The sequence below is a fragment of the Platichthys flesus genome, chromosome 24, assembly GCF_949316205.1.
Source record: "Platichthys flesus chromosome 24, fPlaFle2.1, whole genome shotgun sequence".
Taxonomy (NCBI): Eukaryota; Metazoa; Chordata; class Actinopteri; order Pleuronectiformes; family Pleuronectidae; genus Platichthys; species Platichthys flesus.
In genome coordinates, this window is record NC_084968.1 from 12,615,818 (window position 1) to 12,641,581 (window position 25,764).

The following is a 25,764-nucleotide window of genomic DNA, read 5'->3' on the forward strand; positions in this document are numbered from 1 at the left end:
CAAGTATCGGTTCATTAATAATCAAAATAAAAATGAGGAAAATAATTTAAAAAATTTAAAGAACAACAAATGTATGACAGTAATTGTAGAGTTACAATAAATGTGTAAACTAGTCATTCAAAATATGACAACCATCATTTCAAAAACTATAAATGAATAAACGTGATATCAAAAAAACATCTGCATCGTCTTCAGGGATTTTCTGATTTCTAGTTGATGTTTCTGATCGGACCCAGTTCGTGGCCCTACCAGCAGCAGGAAGCGGAACCGCCGCGCGAATCATTCCCCGCCAGTTTCTGCCCGAGCCGCTGGTGGTGCTGCTCTGCTGCGTCCGCGGTGACAACATGGAGCCGGGGGCCGAGCATCGGGTCGGGGAACTGACGAAGAGCGAGATCCTGAGGGGCATCATCACCGAGAAGCTGTGCACCGCCGCCCGGGAGATCCTGGCGGTGGTGGAGAGGACCGTGTCCGGGTACGAGGAGGAGGCGGCGGGCTTCAGGCTGGAGGTGGAGCAGCAGAGGAGCCAGCTGGAGGCGCTGCTGCAGGTGTCCTCCATCAAACTGGAGGAAACAGGTCAAAACTACCGCAACTTCATGTCCAGTCACGAAGCCCGTTCTCACAACCACTCATTTCACGTTGCTGATGAGTCAATGTAACAAAGAGTTAAAGTGTCTGTGAAGGAATATAGTGACACCTAGTGGTGGAGTTACAGGTTGCAGCTGAACACCCCTCACCTCAGCCTCCACTTCCAAACATGTAGGAGAACCTGTAAAAACTCAAAAGGTTTAGTTTGTCCAATCTGGGCTACTGTAAAAAAAAAAACATGGCTGCCTCCGAGAGGACCCGCTCCTGATGTGTGTGTATATAAAGTATTTAAATATAAAGGGCTCATTCTACGGTAAAGAAAACAATTTGTTCAATCTAGATGAAACACACCAGTGAAAACATCACTAAGTCCTTTAACCTGAATCTTACACACTGGACCTTTAGATTATCAGGATGAACAGTTAAAGGTCGTAGATATATAACACTGAGGATGTGGGTTGTATGACCTGTACTGCAGGCGGCCTCCAGGGGGCGATCCAGATGTTTTGAGTTATGGAGAGTATCTGTTATAGTCTGTGGTCTGGAAGGTAATGGTTGATCCCTGGTGACTAAATCAAACGTTTTCCTCGGATGCAGATGACCAGCAGCTGTATCCCAGCTACCAGCCGCCGCCCCCACCTCCACCGGAGGAGGAGGAGTTAGGGAGGGGAGAACCTGTGGAAGAGGAGCAGCAGCACAAATATGAGCTGAGTACGTCTCGGATTTCTGATTTGTTATTACCCATGATCCTCTGCTTCCTGAACCAGAATAGCTGTTTGGAATTCTTCACATTTCCACATTTGACTGCTGAATATCAGAGATAAACTCTGGTTCTTTAATAACCTTAATGTCTTTTTAACTAATCTACAGTTCAGCTTTACTCTTCAACTCGCTCTTATACTCTGACTGATTCACATTGTATATAAATGAAGACCGTATAGTCACAGATACATGTTTGTGTTTAGGTGTGGAGGCGGACGGAGGAGTGAGTCTCCTCTGCTTCACCGGAGAATACCATGTGGAGGAGGAGTCCACTGAACAAGCTTTACCGACGCCCACAAAGGACCAGGAACCAATCACTGAGCAGGATTTTGACACATTGACCGGGTAACAAGGAACAGATTTTGTCTGTCTGTCTGTCTGACTGTCTGACTGACTGACTGACTGACTGACTGACTGTCTGTCTGTCTGTCTGTCTGTCTGTCTGTCTGTCTGTCCCGTCCCGTCCCGTCCCGTCCCGACCCGACCCGACCCGACCCGACCCGACCCGTGAGGTATCGTCATGTTCCTCATCCGTTTTATTTTATATTTCAGGTCGTTTACTCCCTCGGCTCAGTCTTACAGACGGAGCACTGGCAGGCAGCGCATTAGTGAAGAACAGAACCACGTAGATCTCAGAATCCGCATCCTGGGGGACTCGCAGATTAACTGCCTCTCGAGTGAAGGTGAGTTTGAATCCTCTCGGACGTCACATGTTCAGCAGGTCCGGTTCCTGATAGACTCAAAGTTTAGCAAAGCACAACTTTTAGAAGCTTTTATTACCTGATTGTTGTCCTGCGTGTTCCAGTGTATCGGAAGTACCCGCTGCATGAGCTGCAGTGTCCTCGCGGTCTCCGGGAGACGGACTTCCTGCACCTGCTCAGGTCCACCTTCCCTCAGCTGGCGGACGACTTTGATTTCTTCACGACCGACAGGAGCAGGAAGCTGCACCCGCTGAAGGTCAAGAAGCTGACGCCGGAGGAGATCCACCGCAGCATCAGGTCCAACGGGACCTCCGCCCTCTACATCCGCCTGAAGGAGCAGCGGATCGTCTCGGTTAGGTTTTATATTTTAACGTTGTGAACACAATATCTCAAGAACACCTCGAGGGAAGTTCTTCCAATTTAGTGCAAACGTTCACTTAGACTCAGGGAGTAACTGATTACGTTTCAGTGGTTCAAGGTTAAAGGTCAAGGTGACTGAGCCACTGGTTGGTGGAGATTGTTTATACTAGTCATTCAAATATTTTAGTCTTCTGTTGTTTCGTCTCCTGTGTGGGAGATTATTGACCTTCATGTATCCTATTCTATAAATATTGTTAAATCTCAGGTGGAATCACTAAAAGAAGTCTTTAGTTTCTTAAGTTTTTACTGATTCTCTTCAGGTGTTTCAGAAGCACAAGGAACCCCGGGTCTCTACTGAAGAGTTTCATCCGTCACCGGGTGGAGCTGCTGCTTCTACGTCCTGTCACTCCGGGTATGTCCTGCTGTAAACAACGCTTAATCCTATGAACACATGAAATTAGTAACTACAACAGAAGAGAAGAGACTCGTGCTAAGACAGAGTTCATTTATTCATGACTCTGCCTCTAACCTCTGTTGCACTGGTCGTTGTCGCCCAGAGTTCAGTCTGACAGGCGCAGGCCTCGGATCAAGGAAACACTGAACAGCGTCACTCTCAAGCTCCGCATCCTGGAGAACCCAGACACCAAAACTCTCTCAAATGATGGTACTTCTAATTCTTATATTCTATGTCTATTCTACGTGAACAGGGCATAAGACATTTCATTGATAACCTATGATTAGCTCTCTCGATCAAAGAATCGTTGCAGCCGATTAACTGTCCTCGCTCTCTGTTTGGTTCCAGTGTATCGGATGAGCCCGCTGCAGCAGCTGCAGTGTCCTCTGGGTCTCAAGGAGTCGGGCTTCCTGCGCCTGCTCAGGTCCACGTTCCCTCAGCTGGCTGGAGACAAACCGTTTGACGTCTTCACGTATGACAATCAAAGGAAGCTTCATCCTTTGAGGATGAACGTTCTGACGCCAGAGACCATCAACAGGAGGATCTTGTCCTGTGGCCGTGCTTACCTCTGCATCCGACTGAGGGTATGCTCTCTGCTTTATTAATTAGTCAAACTCTTTCTCGTTATTTTGTGCTTCACCTGAGAATCAAACTTTTCCTTTTTCACCTCAGCCGAGCACTACAGGGATTTTTGTGTTGTTGTAAACACGTCTGAGTGGAGAATCACCTGCTCTGTGGTTAATGTGTGAAAGACAAACCCCTGACCCTGACATCCAGACGTCCTCCGGAGTTAGAGAAACACTGTTTAAAATCTCTGTTTTCAATGGAATCGTCTCTTTTAGCATCTGGATGAACTCCAGAGCCGAGAGGAGCATCTACCAACCCCTGCTGATCCAACCAACCTGAACACCGGGTAAATCAAAACGAAGAAACTACTTTCACAAACATTTAAGTCATCAACCAGCTCCTGATCTCTGACATCATCGTTTCCCAGCATTCAGTCTGACAGGAAGAAGGTGGGCAGACCTCGCCGCAGGAGCTCACACAACCACTTGGATTTCAAGATCTGCATCCTGGAGGACAGGCGGCTCAGCAGGTTCTCACTGAACGGTACATTGAACAAGCTTCTGTATTCAGGTTTCAAGGTGGAGTGTGCAGCAGCTTTGAGATGAAACTCGCTCTCGTCCTGTTTCCCTCCAGTGAATCAGAAGTTCCCGCTGCAGCGGCTGCAGTGTCCTCGGGGTCTCAAGAAGACGGACTTCCTGCACCTGCTCAGGTCCACCTTCCCTCAGCTGGCTGGAGATAAACCTTTTGACTTCCTGAAGTCCGACAGAAGAAAGAATCTTCTTCCCCTGAGGGTCAAGACGCTGACGCCAGACGAGATCCACAGGAGAATCTGCTTAGACGGACGTTCAACCCTCTACATCCGGCCGAAGGTCCGAGTCTTTATTTACAGTCTCTTTCTTTGTAAGGTACCGAGTTTGGCTCCCTGTGTGAAGCATGTTTATATTTTATTGACTTGTTCTCCGTGCCGGGCTTTGATTTTCCTCAGGCTCCAGAAGAAGCTCAATCCAATAAGGAAACGTCTCGTGTCCTGCGGAAACCAAAGCAGGACACGAGACCAACCAGACTGAGGTGAGTAATGATGAACATTGAGTCTGTGTGGCTCTAGTTTCTTCACAGTGTCCTAACTGTCTCGTTTGTGTCCTGGCAGCAGATCAACGTCACAAGGACGAGAAGACGAGAAGATTGAAACAAAGGAAAACGATAAGAAGTCCCTGGATCTGTGGCCTTTGCTCGTTCCTGAGAGCGAGAGGGAAGAAGACGAGTCGAAGAAGGAAGACAACGACTGGAAACTAGAAAAAAGTGAAAAGAATCGGAGGAAAAGAGAGTCAGAGAAGACACAGAGTCTCCGATTCAACCGAGCAGGCACCAAAATGAAGAGGAGGCGAATCCAGCCATCTCCACGGGCTTCATCCCCACGGGCTTCATCTTCACGGGCTTCATCCCCACGGGCTTCATCTCCACGGGCTTCATCCCCACGGGCTTCATCTCCACGGGCTTCATCCCCACGGGCAGCGTCTCCACCGGCCTCATCTCCACGGGCATCTCCTTCACGTGCTTCGTCTTCAAGGCAAGTGTCCACACGGGCATCATCTCCATGGGCGGTTACTGCCTTAGGTGAGGTTATTCCGTCCTGTAAAGTCTGTGGAGCTGTGCGTCGGTCAGTGAACATGGTGATCAAACACTCCTGGAATCACGTGGACGATCCGGCGCGGCTCTGTGGCGTGTGTGGCAAATGTTCGGCGTCTGCGGAGGAGCTGAGACATCACCTGCATGGTCACCAGAAGACTCACGCCTGTCCCATCTGTGGAAAGTGTTTCCTCTCCATCCACGGCCTGAAAGGACACATCGCACGACACAACGGAGAGAAGCCGTACGCATGTAAGATCTGCCACAAAGCGTTCCCTGAGAACTGGGTGCTGAACTCTCACATGATGGTCCACAGGGATAACACGTCGCACACGTGTGACGTTTGTCAAAAACCCTTCTCCTCCACGATGAAGCTCAAACTTCACCGGGCGGCGCACTCGGAGCCGGCGGCGAGAACGCGATCGCACGTCTGTGAAATCTGCAGCAAAAAGTTCCACACGTCCTGGAAGCTGAAGGCGCACGCGAGGGGCCACGGCGGGAAGTTCCTGTCCGAGTCGAAGCTGATGACTCGCGTCAAGATCCAAACTTTATAATCCACCGTGTGCAGCTCCTCATCAACCTGATCGGTTCAGCGTTTGTTACGCTCACTGACGTTTTTCATTTTGTCCGAACTTTAACTGTTGCTACTGGAAAGATTGAGAGTTCAGCAACTTGTCAGTGTTTGGCTAAATTAGTGAATCGATTTTTCTAGACGTTTACAGAATTTTATTTTGGTGTATAAGTTCTTCATCACACTCTTCATTCCAAAACCTACAATTTGACATGTGTACTTTTATCTTTTTGTATGTGTGAACAAAGTTTGTTCCAAAATATGTTCAACTTCCAAAATATGTTCAACTTCCAAAATATGTTCAACTTCCAAAATATGTTCAACTGTTCAATATGTGATGCTTGATGCGTAAATGACGCTACGTTACTCTGCCCTGTTTTTTATTTGGGAATAAAACATCAAAGATTCTACATTGAACTGTTTATTTTGTTGTTTTTCTAGATTCAGATTTTGACGTGTGTAATTTGTGTTTCTTGTGCACAAACTCCTCTAGTAAATTTTAATTTTAATTGATGATGAAAATGATAAGAAATCATAAACACCGGATATTTTTTATTTAAACGTCCCTGCGAGACTTTTTTTCAACAGGGTGGAACCGATGCCGTTGTGTCGGCTTCCAGTCGGACGATTATTGCGGCTGCACCAATACCTGGAACCATTCGCCTCACGGGAATCGAACCGAAAACAAACCCGACGACATGTGGACGGACAGAAGCTCCGTGGAAATGTCGAAGAGTGAGATCCTGAGGGGCATCATCACCGAGAAGCTGAGCACCGCCGCCCGGGAGATCCTGGCCGTGGTGGAGAGGACCGTGTCCGGGTACGAGGAGGAGGCTGCGGGCTTCAGGCTGGAGGTGGAGCAGCAGAGGAGGCAGCTGGAGGCGCTGCTGCAGCCGCGGGTCCGACTGGAGAGAAGCGGTCAGGACATCCCATAATGATCATTTAAAAAACACTAAATAGTTCAAGTCCCTTTATTCTGACAGCCCCACCCCTACTTCCTGTTTACACTCGCATCAACACGGAGGCGTCTGTCCCTTCAGCCACAAATCAGAGCATCACATTCTTTAAATAGTCCGATTTAAATATAAAACAGCTGTAATCTCTTTATTAACTCTTTCACAAAGATGTGAAGTTTGTGATCACAAAGAAAATACACGTTAATACAGAGAAATACACGTTTATAACAGAAAATACACGTTCATGATGTGATTTATAGTTTTTTTTACGTTTGCATAAACTAAACTTTATTCAGTCTGTGCTTTGTATTTATTATAAAAAAGCCCTGAACCAAGATGTGGACGGCCATGATGTGGTTGTTATCAATGAAGAGGAGGAAGAGGAGGAGGAGGAGGAAGAGGAGCACACACAGCAGCCAGGTTTGTTCTCCTCCGGTCCGCGGGCCCACGGAGGTCAGGGTCCTCTCTTTGTTTACATTTGTTAAAGCTCAGTCTAAACTAAAGCACAGATTCAGGATCTGCTGAGTTGATATTATTATGAATTATGATTCTTGATATCATTCCCATTAATTATCACGACTGTGGTGGTGGCGCCATCTTGTCATTCCTCCTGCTCCAGTTCCCTAATGAACCCAAACGTTTAATTACACCTCTCATAATAACATAAGAAATCTCCTGCCTCACACTGGACTTGATTTGACTCTGTCCAGATGTGGAGGACACCGGGGGACTCAGCGTCCTCTGGGACGATGATGATGATGATGATGATGATGATGTCCATTGGGGTCAAGATGAAGAGGAGCACATGAAACCAACAACAAGCTCCCGAAAGAAACGAGAAGATGTTCTGGACCCCGATTATCAAATCCCGTCAAGGTTACAGATCTCATTAGAACCTGGAGATTACACTCTGTTGATTATATTTAATGATAAAACTTGACCAATCACAACTGATGCTGTTTTGTCGTCACGTGGTCCAGGACGTTCACACCCAGGGTTCAGTCTGGCAGGAGGAAGCTCGGCAGACCTCGAATCCTGGACACACCGAACCACGTGGATCTCAGGATCCGCATCCTGGAGGACTCGCACACCGACCTGCTCACGAGGAACGGTTGGTTTTGGGCATTTCACTCGACAGATACTCAATCAAAGGAGAATTCTGGTATTTATCACATCGGGGTCTATGTTTGAAAACATGTGGACTGTCACAGTTTCCCCAGGACATCCCAGTGTAACCACTACTGCTGTGAGGATCCACTGGACTGAATTTAAACATAGGTCCCAAGTGGAAAACTAATGAAATTCTCATGTTTAAGTTCTGTTATCAATCCAAGTATCAAATCCCGTCTCAGCTTTTATCTTTAAATATTTTAAACTTTGATGAATATTAGTGGATAAATACTCAAATTAAAATCTTCTGGTCCTTGTTCCTTTTGTTGTTTCCAGTTTGATTCCTCGGCTCATGAAGACGTTTCCTCTGCTCCAGTGTTTCAGACATGTCCCCTGCAGGAGCTGCAGTGTCCTCGCGGTCTCCAGGAGACGGACTTCCTGCGCCTGCTCAGGTCCACCTTCCCTCAGCTGGCGGCCGATCGACCGTTTGACGTCTTCACGACCGACAGGAGCAGGAAGCTGCAGCGCCTGAGGGTCCGGACGCTGACGCCGGAGGAGATCCACCGGAGCATCGGGTCGACCGGAGCAGGAAGGTCCGCCCTCTACATCCGACCCAAGGTTTGATTTCACTCACGACACCTTAATTATCCTTGAGGTGTTTTATACTGATCTGGTCCATTAGTAAAATCTACATGTGAAAAGAAGAGTTCAGGAATGTTTGTTGCCCTGTTTTATAAAAGTGGAGAAGAAAATAAAGCTGCAGTGGTTGTTGTTTTTTATGAAAGTTGTTTGTGAACACATGTTTTGACAGAGTGGGGACGATCCTCTGATCAGCTCTGGAGACCTTCATCCTCTGCAGAGACAAGACGCCATCAGAGATTCTGCGTCCAGCTCCGTGACGCTGACGGACGATCAAACCGAAATGTACGAGAGGTAAAGAAACATCAAAACTATCGGAGATGAGTTTCCTGACGTTAAAATATCCTTTCTAATGAAGTCCAGTTATGAAAATGTAAAATATGAAGATTTCTGTCAATTGTCTTTCAGCTCGTCGTCTCCCAGAGGTCAGTCTGAGAAGAGGAGGCGTGGCCGACCTCGGCTCAGTGACTCATCCGATCACCACTCTCTCAGGATCTGCTTGGTGGAGGATTCCCCCTCGGGCGTGCTCTCCAAAAGCGGTAAATGCAAAAAGATTTAATCCGACTCCTCCTTGTAAATAAGTGTTCTGTTCGTCTGACGTGTTTCTCTCTGTTTCAGTGTTGATGAAATCCTCAGTCCAGAACCTGAAGTGTCCTCGAGGGCTCCAGGAGCCGGACTTCCTGGACCTGTTGAAGTCCACCTTCCCTCAACTGACTGGAGACAACAACATGTTTGACGTGTTCAAATCCGACAGGAGCAGGAAACTCCAGCGGCTCAGAGTCCGGACCCTGACACCAGAGGACATCTGCAGGAGCCTGAAGTCCACTGGGATTGAAAGAACCCTGCTCTACATCAAACAGAAGGTAAACACTGTTTGTAGGATGTTACAGTCTAGTTTTGTAGAAATGTTAATTTGTGCAAAAACATTCTCATAGACTGAAGAGGAAGAGGAAGAGGAGGAGGAGGAAGAGGAGGAAGATTTCCAACTCTTACCGAGAAAGGTCGAGGCCACAGAGGATTCTCAGTCCGCTGTCACCAGGGTGGTGACCAGTGGAGAAGCAGGAAGTGGTTCAAGGTAAAGTCAGAGTTATTTTATTCTGAAGTCAACACTTATCTCTTTCATACAAACTCGTACATAAATAAACAGTCAACACAGTTTTTGTTTGTTTGCTCAACAGCAGCTCAACATCACAACACAACGTGGATCCTGAAGAAGCTGCTGAGAGCGAAGTGGCCTCCAGCAAGGAGAGACATGAGGACAGAGACGACTGGAAACCCGACATGGAGTCTCCGAGGAGGCGGCGGCCCAAACCGTACGTGGTGGAGAGAAGTAAGACGCCGTGCAGAGTGTGTGGCGTCTGGTACAAGGTCCTCGGCAGCTTGATCAAACACGCCTGGAGCCACGTGGACGAGTCGCCGGGCGCCTGCGGAGTCTGCGGCGAACGTCCTGAATCTGTCGAAGAGTTAAAGACACACCTCAGAAACCAACACCGGACTCACACCTGCTCACACTGTGGGAAGTCCTTCTCCACCGTCACCGGCCTCAGCATCCACGCCACGCTGCACACGGGGAACCGACCCTTCAAGTGCGAGCACTGCGGCAAAGCCTTCGCTTACCGGTCCAGTCTGAGCGTGCACCACTGGGTTCACGTGGCCGACAAACCGCACAAGTGTGACATCTGTCCCAAAGCGTTCGGCCTGATGGCGCAGCTCAAAGCTCACAGGACGACACACACCAGTCGAGACCAGTACCAGTGCAACGTCTGCGGTAAACTGGTCTGCGACCTGCGGTCTCTGTCTCGCCACAAGGCCACGCACTCGGGCGAGAGACGCTTCGGCTGCGACGTGTGTGGGAAACGTTTCAAACTTCCCTTCACGCTGAAGTCACACGAGAAGATCCACACGGTCCGAGAGCGGACGTACCTCTGCCACATCTGCTGCAAGACCTTCCTGTCCAACTGCGCCCTGACCATGCACATGAGGACGCACAGCGGCGAGCGGCCGTTCCTCTGCAGCGTCTGCAGCAAGGGCTTCATCTCCAACGGGCAGCTGAAGGCCCACATGCGGGTGCACACGGGCGAGGCGCCGTACGGCTGCTCCGAGTGCGGCCGCTTCTTCAAAAGCAAGACTCACCTGAAGAACCACATCGGGAGCCACTCGGGCATCAAACTGTTCGTCTGCGCCGTCTGTGGGAAAGCGTGTTCCCGGCAGGAGCACCTGACCGTCCACATGAGGACGCACAACGGAGAGCGACCGTACAAGTGTTCGCTGTGCGACAAAGCGTTCACTCAGAGCCACTGTCTGAAAACTCACATGAAGAGCCACAGCGCGGAGGAAAAGAAGTTCCTGAGTCCGAACACCTGAACGCAGTTTAAGAAACAAATGTCACTTTTTGCACTTAAGATGATTTGTAACTGATTTGAAGAGATCAAGATTAATCATAATTTTTATATCCTTAAAAATGGTCCGGATCTAAAGCTTGTAGCTGTAGCAACAAGTTATTTTAACACATGTCGAGATCACTCCTGCAAAACATTAACGTCCCTTAATGATTATTATTACTGTAGCTCGTGTTGCATTCAGGGGGAGTGGGAAAAGAGATGTTTCCTCCAATCAGATTGAATCTTTATCGAACATGATCCTTCATTTCTTAACTACTCTCAAATCCCACTTGCTCCTGAAGGCAGCATATGACGTGCTTCTTTACAGCAGTAATAATATAATCTTCATTTTGTGCTTTTTTTCTACGACGTACCTTCCCGGTTGTTGGCGTCACGGCAGCTCCAGCATGTTGTGTTCCTCCAGGATTCGTTGGGTTCGCGTGTGCACGAGCATCAGGGCGTGGATGATGACACGCAGCACGGGCGTGGCCTCACTCTGGTTCTGAACACACACCAGCTGCAGGAAGTACTGTCGGTCAGGGAGGGCAAGGAACGCGAACTCGGCCGCCTGGCGGAGCACCCAGGGGTGGTGGGGGGCCAACGCCACCTGGTAGGCGTCTCTGAGGTTAAAGAGACATGTGTCAGTGGAAGGTTTATTTTATGCACTAGTTGAAAACAGAGGAGGAGGGGGCTACCTGCTCAGCTCTCCGGGGGTTTTGTATTGTCCGTCTGCGTCGGGTCCTTCAGACAAACCCTCTAACATCAGCTTGAGCCACAGCAGAGACCGATGCAGCCTCAGCAGCGTCCGGCAGCCCGAGTCCGTGTGGCGCGAGAAGTCCACCACGCCCGCTTTCAGCTCCGCCTCCACCATAGATCGAACCGAGCGGTACGCCTCGAGGGAACACAGATGCAAACTGACCTCAAACCAGCTCTGTTTGTGAGCAGACGTGTTTTATATGAGTCGTGTGTCTCACCCCGGTTTTGAGTCCAAACGATGGGGGGGTTTGTCCCTGATAGACGTCTGCGCTGTGTTTGAGTGACAGGGCTCGGATCTGCACGACCTTCTCGTTCACCTTCATGGAGAATAAACTCACCATCGTCCCCAGAGACTCCATGAAACTGAAAGACACGTAAAGATGAAGATGTTTGTTCATTTATTAACAATATACTTTGACTTTTTATCAGATTTCAGACGACATTCTATCATGTGACTTCTTATTTCAGACATTTTGACGTAACCTTTTTAACGTTTCATTTATCAATCCCTTTCTCAACCTAGTGACTTACATCTCTTTTGACTTACTCCACTTTTAACATCTTGTTTTATTATGTAACCTTTTATTTGACCTGTATCCTTTTTACCTCTCTTTTAGTGTTTAAACCTCAGTTCTGTATCTGTCTTTGCTCACGTGTGTGTATTTACTTGAGGAGCTGGTCCCAGCTCTGCAGGTACGGCTCCAGAAGGACATCATCGTCCTCCTCGTCTGACAGACTGGACCTCAGGTGCAGCAGCAGCTCTCGAACCTGGAACTTCTGACCCGGACACTCCTTTGTGAGGAGCGTGGGTTCGTCCTCCTGCAGGAAGTCCCCGGGGGCCAGCGGAGGTTCCGGCTGAAGGAGGAAGAATAAAGTTCACACATAGAACAGCTTCATATTGTAAACATACTAAATCAAGTTAAAAGATGTATCTTCACTCATTTACACTTTCAGTAAAGTGATTATTTCTTTGATTCTACCATCTTGTCCTTGTGCAAGTTCTTTTAAAAGCTGCTTGTGCAACACGTGTGTTTGTCTGAAGAAGACGGAGCAAAAGAGTTTCTCTAAATTCACACTGTGTGTGTGTGTGTGTGTGTGTGTGTGTGTGTGTGTGTGTGTGTGTGTGTGTGTGTGTGTGTGTGTGTGTGTGTGTGTGTGTGTGTGTGTGTGTGTGTGTGTGTGTGTGTGTGTGTGTGTGTGTGTGTGTGTGTGTGTGTGTGTGTGTGTGTGTGTGTGTGTGTGTGTGTGTGTGTGTGTGTGTGTGTACCGTTTGTTGGTAAGAACGTATACATGGCTGCCAGGAGCTGCCACAGTCTCTGACTCCGCCTTGAGCTGAGGAGAAAAATAAAGTGCATCGTGATTTTCGGACTCGACACTGAGTCATACTTTCAATATTATAATTATTATTATTATTATCCAAGCTTTTATTGGGATTTTTATGACTTAAGATTCCAGACATCAGGTTTCAGTTCTTTCTTTGTTTTATCTTTTTGTGCAGCAAATTGTAAATTTGGTCGGATTTGAACAAATTTTATTAAATATTATTAATAAACAAAACAGAACAAAAATTAATTACAATGCTGAAATAACTGTTGTCGAGCAGAAGAAGTATCCAGTAGCATCACTTGAAAATATTCTTGTACAAGCATCCTAAACTGGGATAACTGGTGGTGTTGGAGCCAACATGGCCGACCAGTTTCAGAGACACTCACGTAGCCACAAGGAGCTGACAAAGAGGAACAGAGCCAACATGGCCGCCAGCAGCAGGTAACGAAGCAGTGGCGTCCGTCTGAGGATAACCATGGCGACCCTAAAGTACTCTCGTTTCCACTGAGCACACAAAAATGAAAACAAACACACAGTTAACACAAACTCTCCCTCACTCACTGTCGCTCTCCGTCTCCTGCTGGGGTTAAAGGTCGATCCCTCTCTCGCTCCCTCCGGCACGGGACGTACAAACACACACATGCCGGGACGACCTTTGCACTTGACCTTCGTCCCACAGGAAGTTGAGCTCAGACGATTGTGTCACAAACAGGGAGGCGGGTCAACTCACTTCCTGAAGCAAAGTTCTGAATTAGCTCGATCATTTATTCACCGACCAAAAGTAAACAAGAAATAAACATTTGTGGTTATTTTGCATCTTTGTCGTCTTTAACATCACATGATCAGATTATTTGATCTCATTTTAAACTAATTGTTAAATCCTGTGAAACTAAGTCCGAGGTAACTCACCCTCTAGTGGACGTTAGAGGAACTGCAGCTTCAGACATTTCCAATGTGGTCTTATTTTTCCAGCCTGGTTCCGTTCCTCTGGATCGCCAATCACGATGTTGTCGTTTTCATCAAACAAAGACGTTTTAAAAGAACAGCGCCCTCTGCTGGTTCTGCCAGTCGAGCGCTTTGTTCATTAATAACACAAAAGTTTTGACAAACTGCAGAGAAAAAGTTTTATTGATGATGATATGACACATGAAGGTTCTAAACACATGATGGTTTCACTTTTACATCAACTCTGAATGATTGATTGATTGATCTCTTTGGCGTATGAATCTGTGTTTTGTGCTTGTGCAAAAATATTTGTGCATACTTTTTTTTTGCTTATTTCTCTCTTTTTGTAATCATAATTAATTATTGATATTTTAATAATAAGTAAGATTTAAGGTTTTCTGTGACTACACTACACATAAAATGGAATAAGAAGGATTTATTTAAATCCTTAATGGTGCTACTGTCGTTTTAAAGGGTGCATACGTAAAACTAACAGCTAGTGAGAGATTAAGGGTTATTTTGAGTTTGTTAAACAAGAATTAAAGGGGATTTGATTGTAATAGAAATTGTTATCAGAAGTTAAGGGAGATTAAGGGTTAAAGATCAGGAAGAAGATCTTCGTTAAAAAGTGCAACAACGACGTAAGTGTGTTTGGAGAAAAAGTGTAAGTGACACATTTAAGAGCAATAAAAGTTGTGTTACCCATTTAGACAGTGTTGTGTCTCAACTGCTTCTTTTTGGGGATTAACAAGTCCCCACAGGTACAAAAGAACAAAGTGTGTGTGTTGGTTGAGGTCAGAAGAATCCTTCAGCTTTAACCTGCAGGACCTCACACAGTCCAGGACGCTGCTGAAGAACCTGAGGAAGAAGAAAAGAACAAAGAACCAGTGACAACGTTACCTCGGGGTGAGACTGTGTATACAAAACAATCAGTTGATGCTTTTTTAACAAACTCACCTTCAATGTGCTGAGAATTTCTCCAAACAGGTGTCGAGCTTCCTCAGTGTCCGGCTCCTCGAAGTAATCTGAGGCTGAGACCTCGACCAAGATGGACCTGAGGTTATCACACACGCCTGCAAACACACACACACACACACACGCACACACAGTATATTCATCATTTAGTGTGTCGACAGGAAGAGGAAGTTGGTGTTTTTGCTCATGTGTGTGTCTCACTGTGGAAGTGCAGGATGGCCTGACCACTGACAGGTGTGTGTGTCAGGATCAGCGTCTGTAGACTCTTCAGTCCGGCATCGCACAGTTCCGTCGCCACCTGCAGGCTGAGATCGGTAATGCACTCCAACTCCAACACCTGCAGGCGAGCGCAGGTTTGCACTGCACGGAGAGAGAGAGTGAATAAGGTGTCGGACACGTTAACATTCACTTTTCATTTCATCCATGAACATTGTTTCTAATAAATGTGAACACGTTTTTGTGACTCACCAACAGCAACCAATCCCTGAGTCCCACAGCCGGCCCCGCCCACACTGAGGGAGCAGAGGTGTGGCCAGCATCGACCAATCGTCTGCAAGCAACGGTTTCCAAATCGTTCGGGCTGTTGGCTTAAACAGGACGAGACAGAAAACCTATTACAACTTTATTATGTCAAAACATTACACTGCTGCTGTGTTGTGTTGTTGAGTGGGTGGGTGCACTGACCAGGGCTCAGCTGGCGCCACCTGCAGGCTGCTGATGTTCCTGCAGCCGGCACCCAGGGCCCAGAGAACCTCCTGGCAGAGAGGATCTGAAGAACTCCTGTACAGACAGACAGGTAGAGAGTGAGACAGGTGAACAGCCAGACAGGTCGAGAGTGAGACAGGGGAACAGACGGACAGACAGACAGGTAGAGAGTGAGACAGATGAACAGTCAGACAGGTAGAGAGTGAGACAGGTGAACAGTCAGCCAGGTAGAGAGTGAGACAGGTGAACAGTCAGCCAGGTAGAGAGTGAGACAGGTGACCACTCACCTGTATGTGAGCGTGTGCAGGTTGCGGCTGTAGCAGCTGGCCAACCACAGCGTCCTGTCCGTGAGGATGTGAGGACACTGAGAGACAGACAGGTGGAGCAGACTGCCCCCTGCTGACCGCAGCAGAGCCTCCACCCCCGGCTCCAGACTGCCCCTGAGACACAACAAGACGCTGGGTTCAAAGGTCGGCTCGACAGTTCAGGTTCACAACAGGTTAGAGGTTATCCTGTGTGTGTGTGTGTTTGTGTGTGTGTGTGTGTGTGTGTGTGTGTGTGCGTGTGTGTGTGTGTGTGTGTGTGTGTGTTACCTGGTGCTCCTGTGGTAATCCTCTCGCGTCTCATTGGCTCGTCTGCTCCGTGGCCTCAGGTAGTGGAGAACCACAGTCTGAGTCTGTGTACACCACTGAGACAGGGTGATCAGGAACTACACACAAAACACACACATCAGGCAACATTACTTTCTTGAACACGATATTTCAGGAACGAGATTTGGATTTGGACTCAAAGAGAAACTGATTGGAGGTCCAAGGTCACGGTGGCCTGACCCTTAACATGATGATGATGATGATGATGATGATGATGATGATGATGATGATGATGATGATGATGATGATGATGATGATGATGCAGGCTCTTGTACCTCGGGCGACACTCTGGCGTTTTCCAGCCGGAGGCGTGTCCAAACCGCCGGGTGCCTGGCGACAAACCGCCAATCAGTGCACACCGCAGCCGCACACAGCAACGAGTGAACGTCCAAATATGGGAAGACACAGAAAAGGCCGGCTCTCAGCCTCAAGATGGCCGGCCCCAGCTGTCTGTCGGGGTGACAGCGGGAGGGGGTGGAGCCTATGGAGGAGGGGAAGTCTATGGAAAAAGCCCAAAGTCAGCAAAAAAAACAGAGGGAAAGAAAAACTATGGAGGATAAAAGAAACAGATTTACCTGAACCAGGTGTGTGTGTCCTGGCAAATACCAGCCTCCTCATGTCGGCGCTGCTCCAACTTCGCTCCTCTTCTTCGTCCTCCTCCTCCTCCTCCTCCTCCTCTTCTTCTTCAGTGCTGTGGTGACGACGGTTTCTGTTGCTCCACGTTCTTTCAGATCCTCCGTCCCCGACCCTGGAAACGCAGAAGAAGAAGAAACGAGAAATACGCCACTGTGGCTGTTTGCTTGCATCAACCAGTCTTATATCCAGACTCATGAGGTCACCGTGACCTTTGACCTCAAAAATCGGGTTAGTTCATCCGTGATTCATTTGTGTTGTTTTAATTTTCAGGTAATAATCCATTTTTAGCTTTGCACAAAAATAATACAGCTTTGATTTCCTTGAAATCTTTTGGTTTTACGATCCTTGACTTTTTGGTTGTTCCCTTGAATCCAGTTTATTTAAAACTACTTTAAAAACAAATAATTGTATAAATAATTATATGAACAAGGTTTGTACAAGGAGGATCTGGATAAACCAGTATGTAACCGATGATCTAACTCACCAGAATCTCTCTTGCCGGGTCCAGGGCGGGGGGTAGTGACGGGCTTGGTGCTGGAACAACCCCCCCTCACAGTCCCACCCCCCCAAACCCAGCGACGAGGTCCGCATCCCCCCCGAGAGACGACTGCAAAGACAAACACAGAGGACACGTTAGAGAGATGAAGAGCGGTTCTGTTCCATATGATGAGAAATTCATAAATGTATAAATGTAAAATATGATGTTCTAAATATTTATAAACAGGTTTTTTTATTCAGTGTGAAAATATAGTTTCTGATTTTGTTTTGATCCACATGGTCCTGTTAATCAAAGACCTGAGGTGTTTTATATGTGTTGATGCACCTGTAGTGAGGGAGGCTGTGAGGCTGCTCGTCAAGTCTGCAGGAGTCGGACACACTGTAACTCCTCTGGAGGAAGAGGAGGAGGAGGAAGAGGAGCGAGGAGGAAGAGGAAGAAGAAGAAAAGGAAGAAGAAGAAAATGAGGAGAAGGAGGAAGAGGAGGACAAGGAAGAGTAAGAAGAAGAGGTATAAGCAAAAATACAAATCACCAAACATTATTATAATTGAGATTTTCAAAAGAAGCCTGACTTCGACCTGTCTCGCTCTCGACATTTTAAATAAACATTATATATAATAGTATGTTTAATTTGTTCTCACCCGGTTCCCGATGGGATCCTGCATCTTGTCTGTGATGATGCTGTCACTGCTGCCGTCCAGGCTGCGGCCTCGTCGCCCAGGTACAGGTGTGTAAACCTCTGCGAGTGTGTACTGGTCGGCGTACACATCTGTGTGTGTGTACTTGTCGTTGTGGTGCGTGTAGTGGTTGCGGTGCCTGTGTGAGCTGAGGTGCAGTAACTGTCTCTCCGCCCGGTCGGCTCGTTCCAGCAGCGTCTCGATGAACATCTGGAAACCAAACGAGCGAGAAGGTGACGAGGGAGTGAGAACACAAACTACAGATAACAGAGGATTGCAGCGCCACCTGCAGTCTGCTTTTGGCCTCTACTTCTTTCTCCGCCGTCTCCCTCAGAAAACGTTCGATGTCGACCATGTCTCTGCAAAACAGTTCGAAATACACTTCATGAGGAATACACTGAGAAATACACTTCTCTGAAAACAGAGTTAAAACCTCAGCAGCAGCACAGTGGAAAACATCAGAGAATAAATATATTAACCAATTCTTGTTTTGGACAGTGATGCACAAATATGAGTTGTTGCTTGATATGACAAATCCTAAATAAAACATATAGTATAATAAGTATTGATTACATCCCGAATATGATTTTTTTGTAGGTTCTTGTATTCTTTCTAATTGTATGACATTGTTGGTCTGTCCGTCCCCTAAAAGAGATTTAGATGCAGATAATGATGAATATAAAACAACAAAGATAAATAACAACATGCAGAATAATACACACAAACTGAGAATGACCAGAAATACAAGCGCACACACCCTCAGGGCTGCTGTGTCTCACTGTCAACTCATATAAATCATCAGAGCAGCGTGTGTGTGTGTGTGTCTGTGTGTGTGCGTGTCCAGTGAGGCTGACTAAACATGACATTTCCTCTGTCTGTGCATCGTGTCGTTTCTTTTCCAATCATGATGATGCTGTATAATTTGATCTGTGATCGTATAAATTGTATTTCACAGTTTTCTGTTTCTGCTCAGATATAATTTGAGGAGTTTAAACAAAAACTGACCAAAGATGATTAATTTCTATTTTAACCGTACTGCATCAAATTGGCATTTTACTGGCTCCATTACACTGTGAGCTGCAACCTGAGCCCCATTTAGTTTCAATTATCATGATTACAAATGTGTGAGTGTGAGAGACACTGACTGTTGCTGCTCGTTCAGCTGCTTCTCTTTTCCTAGCAGGTCTTTCTTTATTCTCTCCGTCATCTCCACGGCAGCCGAGACCTGACGGAGGGAGCACAAACCATCATCACTGAAAAGATATCATCTGTCAGCATGGTGTCATTCCAGCATCACTGCTCCACCCACCTGTCTGGATAGGTACGCCGCCCTCTCCTCCACTTCCTGCTTTTCACTCCTCAGTCGTTCCCCTTCCCGCCTCTCCCTCTCTAGCTCCGCCTCCCTCGTTTGCAGCGCCACCTTGAGTCGGCCCATGCGGCGGTTCACCCTCTCCTCCACCTCTGCGAATGTCTGGGCAATTTTATGGTCCAGCTTCAGGCCCAGTCCCAGTCGCTCCTCAAGCCCGATCCCCACCGACAGCCGGAACTCCAGGACCTCGCCAAGTTCCTTCCCTTGAAAAGGCTCCAAGGTGCCGGGCACGGCCAGAGCAGTGAGGGGGTCGTCTGGACGTCCAGTGGAGGCGGCAGGAGGAGCGAGATCTGAGGAGCTGAACATCTCCCTCAGCAGTTTGATGGAGGCCGACGACGAGGCCAGATCCAGGCAGGCCAGCTGCAGGGGGACGCTGTGGGCGGCCATACCCAGAGAAAAGCTCTGTCTTTGGGCTACAGCAGGACTGGGGAGTGGGAGGAGAACACCCGGTCTGGAGCTTCTGACCCGAGCCTGAAACATGAAATAATTGTGTTTAAGTACAGTCACTGATCGTCTTCACACACAGTCACAGATCTCTATGTATATATGAAATACCTGGGACAGCACCAGCAGGGTCTCATACGTGTGTTGGCTGACCAGGTGAGCCCGGAGCTCGGGTACAGACGAAAATCGAAACTTGTCGCCACATCGAGGACAAAAGTAGGGCAACTCCGAGGAGGAGGAGGAGGAGGAAGAGGAGGAGGAAGAGGAAGAGGAAAAGGAGGAGGAAGACATGATTCACCGGGGAGCTGCAGACCTGGAATATAAAACACAAACACATCAGAAAACAATGGAAACACTGCAGCAGAGAGACAAACTGAAAGGAGGAGACGGGAATAGTGTTAGCGTATTCACACACACACACGTGGTTCTAAAGAACGACTGAAAACTGGGTCAGTGTGTTCGTGTGGTCATGAAAATTTTATGAGACTGAAATCTGCAGATTGAAAACAGCAGAATAAGGAAAAGACATGTTTAAATATCATCACACGCGCACGTCCTACTCAAGTCAAGTCCAACTCGTGGAGTTCCTCGCCTGTTGGATTTGACATGAGTGGCACGCGTGTGTTATCCTATGATGCTAATTGCTAGTGAAGCGTGCGTCTACCACCCCCCACAGGCTGAATCTCCTCCGGTCGACCCCCATGCAGAGGAATTTTAACTACGCATGGATGAGCAGGAAGAAAGAAACGTCAAGGGCGTGGACTCACATACATGTCTTCTACATGTTACACCTTTATTAACCCTCAGTTTATTGTCATTAATCCGTTTTGAGAAGTATTATATCTGTCTACAGGGGTCCACAATCTAAAAACATTTACCCAATCAATTGGTACAAGTTGGTATAATGTATCAATACAAAAATAATCCATCACAAGTAAATATCTATAAAATTACAAATCTTAACGTAAATTAAAATAAAAATCTAGTTACGACTAGATGGTGAATATTTATAGACGTGATGGGAAACTTCCTAGAAAAGTATGAAAATTTAGGTTGACCTCCTATACGAAAAAACGCCTCGTGTTTACGTTGAAGTCACAGCGCCCTCTGGTGGCCACAGTGAGTGAGCCAACACATCCAAAGCATTAGTTGCTAATGAACCATGACTGCGATATGACGTAATGTCGATATGACGATAACGCTGCCATCACTTTCAAATTTAGTGGTTTTAACGCAAACACCAATTATTTTCTGAACAATTTCTGTACGACAAATTAAAAAACTTTCCCCGTAGCAATTTTAAAATGTTCAGATATTTTATTAACAAATCGATTGATAGAGAACAAAAATCCTCGATAATTGATAATCCTCCTCTGCAGAGACAATAATAACCGAACTCTCACCTAACGAGGATCTGATGCGTCACATGCCCCATGATAAAAATCTGTTGCCATGGTTTCCCTCAGGTTTCCGCTCCAGCTCGTGCGGATCGATCCACATCAGTCCGGTACCGCGAGCGTCTCGTGCAGGGAGGAGCAGCAGCCTGAAACCGAGCTGTGTGTGCCTGTGTGCATGTGTGTGTGTGTGTGGGAATGGGTGTGTGTTCCCTGTCCTCCTGCATCCGCCGCGTGCTCCTGTGACGTAAGAGCCGCGTGACGTGTCAGTGCCGATGGTGGGATGATGGCAGACGCTTTGAACTCCGCCCCCTTTAAGTTCATTTAATACAATTATTTGAAGATTCATGTTTTCAGATAAAAAAACAACAACAGTTTCTTCACGATCTCCTCAATCTTATCATTTTGATCTCATGCAATTTATTTATTAATAATATCTTAATTTAAGTTTGTAATCAATAATATTTGATCGAATCTATACATATGTACAAATGTATAAACGGGGAAGAATGAAGCTTATCTACTTTAACTTGTAGGTATTTGGATCTTTCTCCCGAGTCAGAGAGAGAAGTTATTTTTTCCTTCACAATCAATCAGACGACATGAGAAACTGAAATAGTTAACGAGTGTGAAGAGTGAAAACTTACTGAGGAGAGGAGCTGCAGTGCAGTCTGACGACCACTGGAGGGCGCCAGAAGCCCAAAGAGAGTTGGCTAAGTGTGATCAGACAAAAACACAAACTCAAACACAAAGACACACATAGACACACACACACACGCACTCACACACACCTACACACACACACCAAATCCCCAATTAACCTGCTGTTGAAAATATTCCTAACAAATTCTCTGTATTGATCTGAACTGAACAGCTGATTTCACTTTTTCAGTAAGAGAGTGTGTCTGTGTGAGTGTGTTTGTGTGTGTGAGTGAGTGTGTGTGAGTGTGAGTGTGAGTGTGTGTGGGTGTGTGTATGTGTGTGTGCGTGCGTGTGTGTATGTTTGTGTATGTGTGTGTGAGTGTGTGTATTATGATATCTCTGTGTGAACAAATGTAAACTGGGGGGACACTTGATTCTCTGGGCTGTTGTTGTCATGGCAACACAACCTTCACAGTTTATAAACTGGACAAACTGGTAAAGTGACCGAACTAATGGGACCATTTGTTGCTTGGCAACAGTGGCCGGCTGATGGATGACACAAAAAGTCAAAAGAAGATCTGATGACGAAGATGACAATGATGAAGAGGAACTTGAAGATTAAGAGGAACATCATGAGGAAGATGATAATGATGATGATGATGATGACGATTGAGGAGAATGGACACTCAATGCTTGTTGATGTTGATAATAATGATGAAGACGAAGAAGAGGAAGATGGTAGCGAAGATAATAATGAAGAAGAAGGCAGGACTATCTCTGTTTATGATGAAGAGGAGGGTGGTAGTGATGATAATGATGATGAAGAAGATTAGGATGGTAGTGATAATAATTAGGAAGAAGAAGGCAGGACTCTCTCTGTTTGTTTATGATGATGATGATGAAGAGGAGGATGGTAGTGATGATAATGATGAAAAAGAAAAGGAAGATGGTAGTGATGATAATGATGAAGAAGAAGGCAGGACTCTCTCTCTCTCTCTCTGTTTGTATATGATGATGATGAAGAAGGGGAGGATGGAGTTGATGATAATGATGAAGAAGAAGGCAGGACTCTCTCTCTCTCTCTGTTTGTTTATGATGATGATGATGAAGAAGAGGAGGATGGAGTTGATGATAATGATGAAGAAGAAGGCAGGACTCTCTCTCTCTCTCTGTTTGTTTATGATGATGATGATGATGAAGAAGAGGAGGATGGAGTTGATGATAATGATGAAGAAGAAGGCAGGACTCTCTCTCGCTCTCTCTCTCTGTTTGTTTATGATGATGATGATGATGATGAAGAAGAGGAGGATGGAGTTGATGATAATGATGAAGAAGAAGGCAGGACTCTCTCTCTCCCTCTCTCTGTTTGTTTATGATGATGATGATGATAAAGAAGAGCAGGATGGAGTTGATGATAATGATGAAGAAGAAGGCAGGACTCTCTCTCTCTCTCTCTGTTTGTTTATGATGATGATGATGATGAAGAAGAGGAGGATGGAGTTGATGATAATGATGAAGAAGAAGGCAGGACTCTCTCTCTCTCTGTGTTTGTTTGTTTATTGACAGCAGCAGCCTCCATGCACAACAAGGAGCAGTAAACACTGAGCTCAGCTGATCACAGCTGCCTTCAGTCGCCAAGTTAACGACCATGATGAAGATCATTTACAATCATTTGATGTCCGACTCGTACAAATATACACACTCTGACATGAAGAGGTAAACAAACCATAGAAAAATAGAATGTGTTACAAACATAGAACTCCGTGTCAAATATAAAGTCATGTGACATAAAAACAGGAAACGACTTCACACAGTTTCTTGACTGGTCACGTCCTCATGCACCAAATACTTTATACAGTCTAACACTCCGTCAGACGGACTGTTCCCCGGTCAGCTCCACCACGTCCAGGCTCCGAGAAGCATCTCAGAGCACCTGCACCGGACGCTCCGGGCTCAGAGGTCAACACCGGCCCGAAGTCTGACAGTTCAAGTCCTCCTGCACAGCAGCGTTCGCCCGCGTACACATCGAACCACAGTCCCCTGAACATCTGTCCACGTCTGTGAACATCTGTAAACATCTTCCACTTCTTGTCTCAGCTTAAATCGCCTTCAATGTGACGTCACATGGAATCGTCACTCTGACGCTTTGTCCGGTAGACGGTTCAAATCCTGAAGCTTTAAATCGGCCTCACTGGCCAAAAACCATCGTGCTGCTGTTTACACGCCAGGCGCGTTCAGGGCCAGAGAGTAGGCGGCCATCATTTGGGCACGCAGTTGCTGCTTGACGTGCACGCGCCCATGCCTCTTCCTCTCGTCGCTGCGCGCGAACCTCTTGCCGCACACGTCGCAAGAGAAGGGCTTCTCTCCGGTGTGCGTGCGCGTGTGCGTGGTCAGATGGTCGCTGCGGCTGAAGCTGCGCGCGCAGATGGTGCACTGGAAGGGCTTCTGTCCCGTGTGGATGCGCACGTGCCTGTTCAGCTCGTCCGAGCGCGAGAACCGGCGCTCGCAGCCCTGCACCGAGCACGGGAACGGTTTCACTTTCAGTCCGTTCTTGGCGGGAGCTCTCCTGCCCCCGCGTGACAGTTTGGGGGCTCCTGCCGCGTGCACGTTGCCGATGTTGACTATTGGGAACGCGCCCTGCAGGAGGGAGGAGAGGAGGTGAGGGGCGGGGGGGAAGTGGAGCTCGCTTTGCACGAGCTCCGTCTTCACCGGTCTGCTGATGACGTAACTGCCAGAATCTCCTCCGGTAACCGGGGCCGCCGCCAAACTCTTCAGCCACTCCTCCAGCCCCAGCGGCTCCTGCTTCACCTCACAGGCGGCCTTCAGCTCTCCCGGGCCGGCCTCGGAGTTCAGCAGAGACTCGATGAATTCAGCCACATCCACCTGTTGCTCCAGAGCTGCCAGCGGGAGCAGGGAGTCGACAGTGGCCGAGAACAGAGCATCATTCCCGCTCATGGAAGGTTGAGCAGAGCCGCTACAGCTGGAGCTCACAAACTCGCTCTTCACCACCACCGGTGCAGAGATGGAGGCGGGAGGCTGCTGAACTGTAGCCGGGGCAGGGCTGCATGCAGACGGGCTGAGGAGCGGGGATGAGGGGGAGGCTGTGGCCGGAGAGACAGCTGCAGGGGACGGGGTGTTCTCTCGGGGGGAGCCGGTGTCGCCTTGCTGCTCCATCTCGGTGCAGATCCCGACGATCTCGGTGATCATGTTGAGGATGGCGTCCGCGGTGCTGCTCAGTCCCGCCGCCGCTGGAGACGCGTCCGGCTCCGCGAAGAAGCTCCCGGTGTAACCGAGGGAGGGAGAGAGCGTGTCCGAGGAGCAGTCGCTGAAGTCCGAGAAGAAATCTGAGTCAGAGGCGTCGGTCCCCGGAGAGAAGACTGGAGAGAGAGAGAGAGGGGAGGAGTTAGAGTCATTACATAATCATCAGCTGATCGATAACCTGCAGTCACACACACCTGCCCTGTTCCACCAATCACACCACACATCATGTTGATTGACAGACACACACCTTGACAGAAGGGTGACCCCACGTCAGAGTCGGTCCCGTCGCTGGTGCACGCGCTCACGCTGTCCACCCAGGCGCTGCAAGCGTCCTCGAACTCCGACATGAAGCTGTCCTCGCGCTCCAGAAGCATGGTGTGACGTGTGGACGAGAAGAAGAGCTCAGGTGTGTGGTGGATGGACTCGGGGATTCCCTTTACGCCGCTCGCGCTTATATCAAACCAGGCGATTAATCCGTTAAACCGGAGCCGGTGAGTTCCGTTAGTCAGCTCGGTGATGCTGAGGATGCTGAGGATGCTGAGGCTCCCTCCGCTCGCTGCCTCTTTTATACTCTCCGTCTCCTAGGTAACTCCCGGCCCGGCCTCATTGGCTGGAGCCCGAGCGAGGGATTCCCCCCGCCGAGCGCTTCGCAGCTGCCCAAACATGGACAACATCCGGTTGTGACGGCGGGTATCCCCACACCATATAAGGACAGGCGGGAAAGAAACGTCGACACAAGCGGAGAGAAAAGGGGTTCCCTTCACTGCGGCAAGAG

General features: G+C 47.8%; 5 protein-coding genes across 8 annotated transcripts; 2 read left to right on the forward strand and 3 right to left on the reverse strand.

Moving 5' to 3' along the window:
• Positions 1-269: 269 nt before the first annotated feature.
• Positions 270-6,043, forward strand: LOC133949602 (uncharacterized). 2 transcript variants are annotated; one of them, XM_062383527.1, is made up of 13 exons: positions 270-573; positions 1,183-1,296; positions 1,551-1,692; positions 1,900-2,030; positions 2,153-2,400; positions 2,729-2,820; positions 2,966-3,072; positions 3,211-3,446; positions 3,705-3,775; positions 3,857-3,972; positions 4,063-4,298; positions 4,415-4,497; positions 4,577-6,043. In XM_062383527.1, exons 1-13 carry the CDS (start codon positions 345-347, stop codon positions 5,607-5,609), a joined length of 2,838 nt encoding a protein of 945 aa, XP_062239511.1. In that variant the 5' UTR covers positions 270-344; the 3' UTR covers positions 5,610-6,043. The 2 variants fall into 2 exon arrangements, with proteins under 2 accessions (XP_062239511.1, XP_062239512.1); XM_062383528.1 differs by having other exon boundaries at positions 4,580-6,043.
• Positions 2,248-13,456, reverse strand: LOC133949648 (ceramide-1-phosphate transfer protein-like). Of its 2 annotated transcripts, none has more exons than XM_062383586.1 (7): positions 13,181-13,456; positions 12,736-12,800; positions 12,136-12,323; positions 11,687-11,831; positions 11,408-11,604; positions 11,087-11,332; positions 2,248-2,376 (listed from the first exon to the last, which is right to left on the reverse strand). In XM_062383586.1, exons 1-6 carry the CDS (start codon positions 13,434-13,436, stop codon positions 11,104-11,106), a joined length of 1,080 nt encoding a protein of 359 aa, XP_062239570.1. In that variant the 5' UTR covers positions 13,437-13,456; the 3' UTR covers positions 2,248-2,376; positions 11,087-11,103. The 2 variants fall into 2 exon arrangements, with proteins under 2 accessions (XP_062239570.1, XP_062239569.1); XM_062383585.1 differs by lacking the exon at positions 2,248-2,376 and adding an exon at positions 9,646-9,784 and having other exon boundaries at positions 13,181-13,455.
• On the forward strand, positions 6,268-11,095 carry LOC133949604 (zinc finger and SCAN domain-containing protein 26-like). 2 transcript variants are annotated; one of them, XM_062383530.1, is made up of 10 exons: positions 6,268-6,544; positions 6,907-7,002; positions 7,293-7,458; positions 7,563-7,693; positions 8,069-8,310; positions 8,504-8,625; positions 8,740-8,870; positions 8,950-9,194; positions 9,267-9,406; positions 9,510-11,095. In XM_062383530.1, exons 1-10 carry the CDS (start codon positions 6,325-6,327, stop codon positions 10,693-10,695), a joined length of 2,679 nt encoding a protein of 892 aa, XP_062239514.1. In that variant the 5' UTR covers positions 6,268-6,324; the 3' UTR covers positions 10,696-11,095. The 2 variants fall into 2 exon arrangements, with proteins under 2 accessions (XP_062239514.1, XP_062239515.1); XM_062383531.1 differs by having other exon boundaries at positions 8,504-8,616.
• A 1,059-nt stretch (positions 13,457-14,515) lies between the features above and the next one.
• LOC133949672 (F-box only protein 41-like) lies at positions 14,516-21,255 on the reverse strand. The gene is made up of 17 exons (XM_062383624.1): positions 21,096-21,255; positions 19,804-20,005; positions 19,189-19,719; positions 19,025-19,104; positions 18,166-18,238; positions 17,844-18,089; positions 17,529-17,593; positions 17,190-17,312; positions 16,645-16,817; positions 16,345-16,568; positions 16,013-16,128; positions 15,707-15,859; positions 15,399-15,494; positions 15,183-15,301; positions 14,916-15,074; positions 14,697-14,812; positions 14,516-14,597 (listed from the first exon to the last, which is right to left on the reverse strand). Exons 2-17 carry the CDS (start codon positions 19,981-19,983, stop codon positions 14,535-14,537), a joined length of 2,517 nt encoding a protein of 838 aa, XP_062239608.1. The 5' UTR covers positions 19,984-20,005; positions 21,096-21,255; the 3' UTR covers positions 14,516-14,534.
• A 2,019-nt stretch (positions 21,256-23,274) lies between these two features.
• LOC133949639 (early growth response protein 4-like) lies at positions 23,275-25,507 on the reverse strand. The gene is made up of 2 exons (XM_062383572.1): positions 25,237-25,507; positions 23,275-25,105 (listed from the first exon to the last, which is right to left on the reverse strand). The coding sequence occupies exons 1-2, from the start codon at positions 25,361-25,363 to the stop codon at positions 23,946-23,948; spliced, it is 1,287 nt and encodes a 428-aa protein (XP_062239556.1). The 5' UTR covers positions 25,364-25,507; the 3' UTR covers positions 23,275-23,945.
• Between the last annotated feature and the right edge of the window lie 257 nt (positions 25,508-25,764).

Excerpts from the sequence above, each read along its gene's own strand:
- LOC133949602 (XM_062383527.1), top strand. The coding sequence starts at position 345 with ATGGAGCCGGGGGCCGAGCATCGGGTCGGGGAACTGACGAAGAGCGAG. Across the intron at positions 2,821-2,965 it reads TCTACGTCCTGTCACTCCGG|AGTTCAGTCTGACAGGCGCA; the intron begins GTATGTCCTGCT and ends GTTGTCGCCCAG. Across the intron at positions 3,973-4,062 it reads CAGCAGGTTCTCACTGAACG|TGAATCAGAAGTTCCCGCTG; the intron begins GTACATTGAACA and ends GTTTCCCTCCAG.
- LOC133949604 (XM_062383530.1), top strand. The coding sequence starts at position 6,325 with ATGTGGACGGACAGAAGCTCCGTGGAAATGTCGAAGAGTGAGATCCTG. Across the intron at positions 8,311-8,503 it reads CCCTCTACATCCGACCCAAG|AGTGGGGACGATCCTCTGAT; the intron begins GTTTGATTTCAC and ends ATGTTTTGACAG. Across the intron at positions 9,407-9,509 it reads GAAGCAGGAAGTGGTTCAAG|CAGCTCAACATCACAACACA; the intron begins GTAAAGTCAGAG and ends TTTGCTCAACAG.
- LOC133949648 (XM_062383586.1), bottom strand. The coding sequence starts at position 13,436 with ATGTGTGTGTTTGTACGTCCCGTGCCGGAGGGAGCGAGAGAGGGATCG. Across the intron at positions 12,801-13,180 it reads TGTCAGCTCCTTGTGGCTAC|CTCAAGGCGGAGTCAGAGAC; the intron begins GTGAGTGTCTCT and ends TTTTCTCCTCAG. Across the intron at positions 11,605-11,686 it reads CGTTTGGACTCAAAACCGGG|GCGTACCGCTCGGTTCGATC; the intron begins GTGAGACACACG and ends TGTTCCCTCGAG.
- LOC133949672 (XM_062383624.1), bottom strand. The coding sequence starts at position 19,983 with ATGTCTTCCTCCTCCTTTTCCTCTTCCTCTTCCTCCTCCTCTTCCTCC. Across the intron at positions 18,090-18,165 it reads AGGCCAAAAGCAGACTGCAG|ATGTTCATCGAGACGCTGCT; the intron begins GTGGCGCTGCAA and ends TTTGGTTTCCAG. Across the intron at positions 17,313-17,528 it reads CACAGCCTCCCTCACTACAG|TCGTCTCTCGGGGGGGATGC; the intron begins GTGCATCAACAC and ends TTGTCTTTGCAG.
- LOC133949639 (XM_062383572.1), bottom strand. The coding sequence starts at position 25,363 with ATGCTTCTGGAGCGCGAGGACAGCTTCATGTCGGAGTTCGAGGACGCT. Across the intron at positions 25,106-25,236 it reads GGGGTCACCCTTCTGTCAAG|TCTTCTCTCCGGGGACCGAC; the intron begins GTGTGTGTCTGT and ends CTCTCTCTCCAG.